Here is an 11,194-nt window from a genome sequence, read left to right as displayed (position 1 = left end):
TTGGCATAGTCAGCTTATCTATATCTGACTATACACACTTAGCTACTAATTTAGTTTCTAAGCAGGAGAGTTCATTATCAAGCACCAGCAGGTTCTTTTAGGATATTCCTGCCCTTTTTTTTTTTTTTTTTTTCCTGTTGGGGTTGAAATGCATGGAAACTGTACTTTCCTGATCATCTCCTCCTGTATTAAATGACTTTGTTTTCTTCAATTTTGGAATATTTCTTTCCCCTTCTTGTTCCATTAGATGTGAATTGAGGGCATAAGCCTTTCATCTGTCTGTGTCTCTTTGCCTCTGCCCTCAGCCTCACACTGGATTTACAAGGTGCTTTCACCTGCCGCTTGGCCTTCCCAGGAGGTTTATGGTGGAATTTTCTGGAGCCCCCATTTAATGGTGTAATATGGAGCTAGACAACCAAGAGGATGCTGATGCAGGTGCATTCTCTTGTACCTTTCCTTCTGTTGACTTATTGCCATGCGAGGGAGGGAGAATCAGGTGGCTGAGACTTGAGCTAAGGGGATATTGCAGAGATGCTGCCTTGGTGAGGTCACACCAGGCCCCTGTTCCTTGGGGCCTGGATTTGGAAAGGGGGTGCAAGGTTTAAGACAGATGGAATTGGATAGGTGTAGTACATGCGGAGCCCCCTGAATCCTATGGTTGTAATTTGGAGCTTTCTCAAGAGGACTTTGAATGGTTGGAATAATGAGGAAAATAAAATAGAAGGGGTGGGTGGAAGGAGGCCTGCCTCTGGTCAGAATCTTGCGTTTTCTCTCCTCCCATCAGCCCTCATCTCTATGCACTTGAGGATATCGGAATATCTTCTCTTGTCTTTGATGTTCAGAACTCATGCTAATGTAGTGAGTTTTATTTATGCAGGAAAAAATACACATTTGCCCTTTTATGTTTGTCTTACTCCCTTTAGAAGGTCAGAAGGCATCCACAGAGGAACTCTGTCCTTGGATTGATACCCTAAGACATTCTGTTATATGCAACCTTCTACAGTGTCCATAGTGTGCTGAGTCAAAACGTATGGTATTTCTGTGCTAAAAGTCACCGCAGGATCATGCATAAATTAATAGAAGGGAATCCACAGAGCCAGGGTACTTGTAGACTCAGGGTGCCTCTTTCTGTGCCCTGCAGATGCCACTTCAGCAAGGACCCCACTGGCACAGGGGGGCCAGCTGCTTCTGGCCCAGATGACTGCCCTCCTGATGAAGAAGTTTCGCCGCACTCTCCGTGCCTGGAAAAGCACTCTCTCGGACCTGCTTTTGCCTGTCCTATTTGTAGCATTGGCCATGGGCTTGTTTATGGTGAGGCCTTTGGCTGTTAACTTCCCTCCCCTCCAACTTACACCTGGACACTATGAGAGCACTGAAACTTACTTTTTCAGGTAAGAATTTTTTTCCTTCAAGCTTTTGGCAGCATAGATTATGAATAGTAATTGTTCTGAGACACTCAAGAACTTCAAATTTACGTGTGTTCTGACTTTTCAAGGTCTGTGTTCTTAAAGGTAAACTTTGAGAAGTTTCTGTTCTTTCAGAACCTGTCTCATGGTAGATGCTTAAAGCAGATGAGTTAAGCTTACCTCTCCATGTGTCCCTGGGCTCCCTGGCCTCTCTGTCAGTGCCACCAGACCTGTTTTTGAGATGTGCAAAGATTAGGTCCCACTTGACTACAAGCTTTAATGGGAAGAAAGAAATCCGTAGGGACTCACAAGGGGCCCGAGCTGCTGTCTCCCTGCTGGCTTGTCTCCCCTAACTGTGGGATGATGCCATGGGCTCCGAGTTTCTTTTTCAAGCTGCCTGATCTGACAGTGAACCTCCCTGCCTGGGGTGGTTGCAGAACATATAACTAGTCCTACATGAGACCCTGTTAAATAGTTACAGAAGCCTCTGTTCACTGGAAGTTGTCCCTTGCTACAAAGAAATATCTGAGTTTTAAATAAGTGAAGATTTATTTATGCATACAAGAGCTGGGGTGCAAGCCAGAGGTGTGGGGATGAGAGGATTCACCAGAGACAGAGTGGGAAACAGAACATGCAAATCAGCCGAAATATACTGCCCAGAAGAGCAGCAGGTGGCTTAGGAGCAGTCTGCTGTGCCATGTGGGTCACCTCCCTGGCCGGGGATTGAAGTTGGGCTGCAGCGGCTGCAGAGAGCTTCAGAGTGCTGCACTCTAACCTGTTGCTCCGCCAGCAAAGGCCCTACGATCATTAATTCTACTCTAATTTTTATTATTTTTGAAATGGGATCTACTTTCTATTGATTTTAAATCTCAATTTATATATCGACTACATCAAATAAAATATATATTATGTATGTATGTATGCACTGCTTGTCACTCACCTGTGACCAGCATCTTTTTCATTCCCTCCTTCACTTCCATCTTCATTTCTTCATCCTTTTCTTGTAAGGGAGTTGAGAATTTCTTCACATGGTGTTTATTTCCCTGATGCCACTTTCAGTTGAACTTCATTTCCTTTACTGCATTATTAATTTGGTAAATATATTTTTATCTGGAAGCACTTGTTTTACTCTCAGAGTATTTATTGTTCATAAAAGTAATGTACTACAAAATTATTTTGAGGGTAAAAATTAGAACAATTTTAACATTTTCCTCTATTTCTAAGAGTAATTTTTTTTAAAGGAGGATATTTGCTCTCTTTTTATATGTTATCTAAGGTATAAAACTGAGGAGTCAGAGGAAGTTTTGTGCTTTATTTTCTCATCTGACAGATATAATCCTGCCTAGCATGGACTGTAGTTTGTATCCCATCATAGATGGTGATATATCCCTTTTCAAATCTTAAATTAAAAACTAAACAGAAAAAAAATAACATTTCCACTTTGTTCATCTTTATTCTACTAGAGTCATTGTTTTAAGAGAAAAAGTAAGATGCTGTAGCGATCTTCTATGTGGATGGAAATTCACCTTCCTTTTCTGAGTCATTTACCATTCGCATTTGTTGTAAAAGTTACTGGGAGAGAGGGATGGTCTCTTTCTTGACTGGTGTGCCTGTCCTCATTAGGAATTTATCTTTGAAATTCACTGCTTTTCTTCTGGCTTCCCAATTCTCTCTATTAAGCCAAGCTAATTCAACCACAACTCTTTTGCTTGGCACTAATGTTTCCTTCTAAATACAACATATACTTGATCTCGTTGTGGTTCTTTTTCTCCCCAACTCTATTCTTACATGGTATATCCTTTGTTTATTTTATTGTACCCATTTCAGACTCAGATTTAGTTCCTGGAACTAGTCTAGTGGGAGGAAATAGAAAGCAAATACAATAGCTGAGACTATTTGAGCTAATACTACATTTTACCTAGACAATGCCCAACACTAACAAGCATTGGTTAAGTATTTGCTCATAAATAATTTCATACCTTTCATTGTCTTCTGACCAAAAGTTTACAGTAGGGCAGAGAGGAGAGCTGTACAGACTATGGGACCAGAAGTTGCATAAATGCTGTAGCACCTGATTTAAACCTGCAGTGCTACCAGGTGCTTCCCAGGCAAATAGGAGAGAATGTTTCTGCAGCTAGAGGGGTTTTGAGTCAATGTGAAGAGCAATAAGAATATTTTCTGGCAGGTGCTCTAAGGCACTGCAAGTATAAATGACTAATCTGCAAACAGAGTGAAGAGAGACATCAGAGGTTTTAAAATGTAGGGAGTGCTATAGTTGGGCTTCATTTCACAGTGGTACTTCTTAAATGGTTGTTACATGAATTAAAGCTCCTTTGCGCATTAGTGGGTATATAATGGATGTCAAATGAGTATCACAAAGCAAACATATTACTGTTGGGATTAACTGAGATGCTAAAAAATGTTAAATGAATTACTTTTCTGTAAACATTTTAGGGTTTTAAAATGTTGAATTGGCTCGCTTATGTTGTCTGTGTGCTTACTTGTATTTAAGGTTATAATAAGCATCTATGAGACATGCAGAAGCTAGGATGACCTAGCAAGTACCCTACATTCAGTACCATACTATCCCACCCCTTTGCTTCTGCCAAAAGACATTCCCTTTTTCAGCTGCTATAAAAATACAAAATATCATACTTTTGAAAATTATCATTTTCACTTAACATTCATTTACTAAGATTTTTCTATATTGTTGTGTATGTTTTGAAGTGCACAATGTCCTACTGTATGATTTAATAATCACCTCCTTGGCTGGTGATAGCTTGATAGTGCTGAGACTTTAACCCCTGCACCATCAGGGAGGCCCTAGTAATCTTATCATTTAATAATGGATGTTAGGAGTTATTTCAAGTATTTTGAAATTGTGAAAAGCACTGTGCAAATATTCATGGGGATTCTGATAAATATCTCATACTTATATAATAGTTTCTCATGGGCTTATTTATTCATTTATTCAGAACAGAACAGGGCTATGTGTAACAGTGCCATAAGTATATTTGGAGGAATGTAGATGCTGGTCAGTTGCATAGGTCATATTTTAGAAAATGTGAGACATTTCCCAAGTGGGCTATAGTCTGCAGATGTTGGATAGGAAATGTTGGAAATATCCTTTGGGTTTGAACTTACATGTATTTTTAGAAATTCTATTTTTTGCTAATAAAATGGTTATTTATATAAAAAAATCCCTATCTTATCATGATTTAATCTAATTTTTCAACAATGATGAATATCTTTTTATGTGTATTGTTCTTTTACATTTCTTATACCTGCAAGTTTTAGAAAGACATTCTTATTGTAGGTATTACACATTGATTTTCTTCGAAGTAATCTTGGCGGCTTCATTCCAGATTTCATATACTATATAGTATTTATTTTTATTTCAGTTATTGCTTTGTCTTGCTAAGTATATATGTTCCTATCTCAAAATTAAAAAAAAAATCCCCTTTTGAAACTTAAAAATTATACTTTTAGCATGCATACCATATGGAGTTGGTTTACCTAAATATTATGTTTGGTGGTTTCTTAAATTATTTTTTTCCAATATTGATCAACAAATTGGCAGTTTTATTTCTTGAAAAGTTTCTACTTTTCCACTCATCTGATATTTAGTATTCCATACAACATTCCCTTCAAAGAATCCTTATTAACATTAATGTCATCCATCCCGCATTTAGCAGTAGTTAGTAATATATGTATACATGTGTGTAGATATGTATGTCTTTTGCCTAGCTGCCTATGACTGCAACTGCATACACTAGCTGCAATTAGGGAATGCATTAATAAATTAGAGAGCATATCATAACTCTTTGGCAATAGCAATTTTTTGCTTCACACACTTTTCCCTTATCCCTGCGGTCCTCACTCTACCTCCATTTCCTCTCTGATTTGTTGGAAACCTTGAATCCTTCCACTGAATGTCTTTTTCCTAGTAGGCTGGTATGAAAAAAAAAATGAACCTGGCAGAAATCAGTTTCTCCCCTTCCCTGCTCTGTGAAGGGTGCCTCTTCTGGAAGTTGCAGGGGTAAACTGCGAGGCTGTCTGGGTGCTGGCCATCCCTCGGTGTCCCCCACGACACACAGGGTCACTCTCTCACAGCTTCCCTGCATGTAGGCTGATTCCCTTCATCCCCTCTGGTGCCCTTCCCTCCTAAGTAACATTTTCTGTCTGGAAGTGTCTTAGATAATGTATTCTTTATTTTGTAATGAATATCCTTTTTTTTTCTATTCTTACTTCCTCAAAATTGCAAATTTGGCTTTTTTTTCCAGTTCAGACAATTTTTTCGATTACTGATTGAATCATCTCTCATCATCTCCAGGTTTCCTGTACCTTCTTAGATGGGGTATATCTCAAGTTAGTTAAGGTCTCCTGGACTGGTATTTCATGTTGTTTATCTTTTCCTGTGGATTTATTTTCCTTCTCTTTTACTTTCTACTTGTGATCATTCTTCTATGCTATTTGAATTTAAGCAGTAACTATCCTCTTATTCAATCCCATCGCTTCAGTCTTAATGCCAGGAAAATCATATTTCTAAGTTTCAGAAAGTCTGGTGTAAGAACGTGACTCTCAATTATATTACTTAGCTTTATTTGTTATTTAAGGTGTCCCTTCACGGAGTGATTTTATTTTTGTGGTGGTAAATGTATATAAGACACATTTACCCTTTAACTCATTTTCAAGCACAGCATCTTATTTTTTTTGTCAGATATCTATGCTGTTTGAGATTTTTCTGGTTTCCTGGGCCCCTGGCCAGTGATGGAGAACTGAGCTGGAGGCAGCACTGAGAGCCATACAGTCAAGTCATGCTCTACCTGGGAAGGCTGCATTTGGGAGGGAGTGATCCTTTCTGCTTCTCCCTGAGTCAGGAGTAGGATGACATTTGCCCCTCCAATTCAGTTTTTTCTTGACTCCATGGGGTCAGGGAGACCAGGGGAGGCTATGGCCAATCCCAAAGGTATTTACTGGTCTCTGCCATTGGCTTCAAATTGTATTCAGATGTTACTTGCCCTCAAGGAAGAAACCTGATTCATCTCTGCCTATAGTAACTCTTAGGAAGCCTAAAATGTCCCCTGGAGCCAGCTGCTCTATTAAAAACTGGCCAGGAGAGAGAGAAAAATTGGAGTTGGAAACTGGAGAGGAAGTGTGTGTGGGTGACCTGTCCTACTAGAAATACCCCTTTGTTCAGGTTGCTTTGATCACTGTCTGAATCACCAGGGGACTCTTTTAGCAACACAAAACCTCTTTGGGGTGGTGTTTAGGAACATGCATTTGCTCAGTGGAGCTTCCTAGTTCACTGGTGCACTTTAAATTTTGCAACAAGCTGATCTGGAGAGCACAGAAAGGACCTCATTTAACAGTTGCCTTAGGCTTTACAACAGAACATTAATTTCCTGCTGAGTGTCTGGTAAGAAAGACTTGAAAACACTGGGCCTCCCTGGTGGTGCAGGGAAAAAAAGTCTCAGCACTATCATGCTATCACCAGCCACTGTGGCATGAGTTGAATCCCTAGGCAGGGAGATAACACACATGGCACAGCACAGCAGACGTCTCCTGTGTCATCTACGTCACCTACTGCTCTCTTCAGCAGTATCTCAATAGATCTGCCTGTTCTCCTCATTCTCTCTGGTGAATCCTTTCAACCCCTGCACCTCTGGACTACACTTTAGTTCTTGTATGCATAAGTTAAAAAAAAAAAAAAAAAAGCCTTAACATCTCTTTAAAATAGAGCCAAGACATTTAAGTCAACCACAGAGCAAGAGTAGGAACAAGCATCCGAATTTTGTGCCAGCAGGGCATTTTAAAGCCAGTTTGTGTTTTTAACAGTGACCTATGAAACTATACAAAAAGGAAAAGTAGTAAAACATAAGCAATAACTATTTTTTTAAGATTTATTTTTATTTATTTATGCATACAAGAACTGGGGTGTGGGCTGAGGTACAGGGGGATAACCCATAACTTTTAAGCGTGTTCTTAGTACTATTCCAAGTCAACTGCTTTGGAGATTAATTTTCAGAAAAATGTTTTAAATGTTAACATTTGTTCCTGGATTAATGAGTCAAAGGTGGGCAATTCACAGTATTTCTAAAGATGCCACAAATAACATCTTCTTTTTACAGGCAGCAATTCAGTGGAGAATGCATTTCTCTCCTTGGAAAGTGTTTGCTCATTTGTCAGAAAGTTGAAGACTGTTTATGTCTATAAAGATATAACTTCCTTGTAAATTTCAGCATATGTTGTCATTGCATATTTTTGTCCATAGCTGTAGGGAATCAGATTAGGTCAGCTGTAAACCACCTGAATATTTACAGATCTTTGTTGCATTTCATGTAGTGGGGAGGATGTTTTTCTATAAATAATAATTCTCTTTAGGCTTGGATGTTACAGTAGTGTTTGCATAACAGGTTTATACAATTATTACATGGAAAATAAAGTTGCTCTCAGCAGAAATGTACTACTAATTTCATGTAAGAAGTTCATTTTTTTCTTTTCCATTAAAATTGTTCCTTTCTGAATGGTTAGAGGTCAGGGAATACCAATTAGCAAAATCAATAATTAGATAGAGAGAAATAATTAGGGCTATGATTTCAACACATTAATAATATTGTTACCAAACAATGGATCGTTATCCATGCGTGTAAATGGATGATTGTAATACTTGTTTTTTTTTTTTTTTAAAGATTTATTTATTTGTGCATACAGAACTGGGGTACAGGCCAGAGGCTCAGGGGCGGTGAGAGGCTTCACCAGAGACAGAGTGGGGAGCAGAACAGGCCGAATGTCAAAGTACACTGCTGAGGGGAGCAGCGGGAGCAGCGGGCGGGTCAGGAGAGGTCTCCCACACCATGTGGTCACCTCCGGTGCAGGCGGGAATCGAACTCATGCAGAAGTGGCTTTAGATTCTCAGTGCTGTGCTTTAACCCACTGCGCCACCAGGGAGGGCCATAATACTTGGTTTTAAGAAAAGAAAGAAATAGCTTACAAATTGATGAGAAGGGAAACAGGAGGAAAAAAAAATAAACCCTTTCAAGTGTGGCTCCTTGTATAGGTAGGGTAAGGAGAATATCAGTTTGGAGGAGTGGGGTTTGGGAACAAAGGTGTTAGGACTTTACTGTCTTAAAAGTCAGTAAATGCAAGAAACATAAACATGGCTGAAATGCAAATGTAGGACATAAATACATAGAGTAGTATGAAAAAGAGGCCTTTTTTTCCCTCTCTCACATAATTGGAATGTCAAATTCCGGTTAGTAGGTCCTTTGCTTCTGGGTAGCTCCTTCCTCTGTGCCAACATATCCCTTAACTATGACCACCTGAGGGCTTGGTCTGCACATATTCAGACTGAGTCACCTGCTGATAAGGTTCTAGGCTCTTTTATTTGTAAATGCAAATCTCAAAGGAAAGTGAAAATCAGTTTTTTTTTTCTTTTCTTTTGTGTCCCAGAAACTGAGATCTATCTAACCCTTTAACCTTGGTTTCAACATCACAATTTGTTGAAGAAAAAAAATTATGAGAAATTTCTGTTTTGTGACTACTGTTCTGAGATTTTGTGCTTATTCTCTCATGTTTTGTTTATTTAAGTGATGAGGTCAGAAGAGATTAGAAAGAAGTAAAGGGTAAAGAGATTAGAAGAAGAGATGTTATCTGGACCTTGGGGCAGGGAAGGAAGGCAGAGAAGGGGTTATTGGAACTGAATAATTGGAGATGGTTTTTCATTTCCCAGGTGGCTGGGAAATGGGGTGCAGTATTAGAGGGGATAGAAGGCAGATCCAAATCAGAAGGTGTTCTGCCAGGTGGACCTAAGCTGGGTGTGTCTTCTGGGAATGTCTGTGGGAAATGGGCCAAGATGTTAAAGCCTGGAGCGTGGAAGGATTTAAATGCAATTGTAAGGCGCACAGGCAACAAGGGCCCACTGATTAATTCTGAGCAGAGAAAATATCAGATTCTTTGTTAGGTTCACAGAGGGCTTTTGAGAAATCAGTACTTTTTTTTTTTTGTCAAATATATGTTTATATAGATGATGTGCTGTGAACTATGGAAGCTGTTGCTTACTCTGAAGACTTACTTGTAGTGTTGGGATCTAGGGGTGTAATACACCAAAGAGCTCCCTGTATTTGATTGTTGTAGCAGCTTTGATATTTGGAAATCTACTTTTCACATGAACAAAGAAATCAGTTAGAAAATTGGTGCCTAAAGATTGTGTTGAGGTTCCTTACTTGATTCAGGTGAACTAGTGCTGAAAATCTTTGACAGAAACCATGTGTGTAATTTGTGTGCAATCTTTCCAAAACATTTGAGGTCACCATTTAAATTTATATCATCTATCATCTTCATAATATATTTTCTTCAATACGGGGGTAAGTATTCTCAATGTTACCTATTCAAGAGTATTTTGTAAATGATGTAAATCTTGGAAAATTATAAATCTTTATTCCTTCATTAACACTATGTCATAATTTCATTAAGTTGAAGTGAGCTCCACTCCCAAACAGTCCAATTTTGAGAGGTTGATAATGTTTTATCATTTATATCTTCCCCAATCAAGGTGTTAATATATACAACACTGTATATTTGAAACACAAAGATTCTGTGCTGAGGCCTTTTTATAAAGACACTATTGTTGAATATAATTTATACACACATATAAATAGATAGATTATATATATAATACATCTAACATAAATGATGCATACATTACTATACATATTAACTTGATATGGAACTTGTTTCCATACCTGCTTCTAAACTCAATGAATAGTGTGTCTTATGGCTAATAGTGTCTTCAATAAGGAAAAAATACTGTCATCTTGCTTTTCAGCAGTGCTGCTTTAGCTATTAATTGATTTCTAAGATTTTGCTAGTAAAATAAATACTATAATTCACTGTTTTTGAAGCACAAATTCTGTGCTAAGGCCTTCTTACAAAGACAATGTTGCTGAATATAATTTACATAGAGGAACAAAATATAAGTAAAATAGTTATCAAACCATATAATATTCCAACCAAACCATGACTCCAACATTAAGGGAATATTTGTAAAGACTTAAATATGTTAATATGATATCCTATTATGCAGTCTTTAAAATTTATTTTAAAAATGCATAACATATAAATGAAAATATACTGAGTGCAAGCATATAAAAGTCATGTCAGTAGGAGCAGATTACTTTCCTAAGTGTTTTTAAAATGTTGTGCTGGTTTGACTTTAATATAAAACAGTAAATATTAGCTTTAGCTGAGTGGCTGGCCTCCTTGCTTGTATCAACTTGAGGAAAGAATATTGTGAAGTCAGACTGTGTTCCTGTGATCTCATCAATTATATTAACAACCCCTTTTTTTGTCTTCTGGAGAACAGCAGTGATAGCCAAGATATGGATCTTGCCCACATGCTTTTGCAAAAGTTTGGAGATCAGGGTCTGCTCTGTGCTGATTTAACCCCAGGCTTGTAAGTATCAGATGCCCCTTATAAAAGTTTAGGCTCTAATCAATAACAGTGTCGACTCTGAGGAACATTTCTCTCCTTGATTGGTATTTCATGGTCTAAGTTCACATTACATGAATTGAGCATTAGCGTAATGAGTATGTTAGTACTGAACAGGCTTAATGGGTGCTGCCATCTAAAATGACCTGAAATAAGCTAGATAATTGCTCCTTTTCTGCCTTTGTAAACACATGCTTAATATTATTGCAAAACATTCATTAATAATTAATATTACCAATTTGTTTAATAAATCAAATTAAAAATATTAAGTGGCAATTAAGTATGAAGTGTGTATAAA

At 38.1% G+C, this 11,194-nt stretch overlaps 1 protein-coding gene across 1 annotated transcript in view; it reads left to right on the top strand.

Moving 5' to 3' along the window:
* The window catches only part of ABCA13 (ATP-binding cassette, sub-family A (ABC1), member 13), a 436,597-nt gene that overhangs the window by 285,965 nt on the left and 139,438 nt on the right, over positions 1 to 11,194 (top strand). Inside the window, exons 43-44 of the mRNA XM_004676530.2 lie at positions 1,142 to 1,391; positions 10,771 to 10,860. Coding sequence (XP_004676587.1) covers positions 1,142 to 1,391; positions 10,771 to 10,860 — 340 coding nt within the window. The remainder of the gene's footprint in view (positions 1 to 1,141; positions 1,392 to 10,770; positions 10,861 to 11,194) is intronic.

Source organism: Condylura cristata, unplaced genomic scaffold (genome assembly GCF_000260355.1).
Source record: "Condylura cristata isolate star-nosed mole 26May11 unplaced genomic scaffold, ConCri1.0 scaffold00004, whole genome shotgun sequence".
Taxonomy (NCBI): Eukaryota; Metazoa; Chordata; class Mammalia; order Eulipotyphla; family Talpidae; genus Condylura; species Condylura cristata.
The sequence above is the reverse complement of the archived record's forward strand: the minus strand, read 5'-3'. Positions and strand labels throughout refer to the sequence as shown.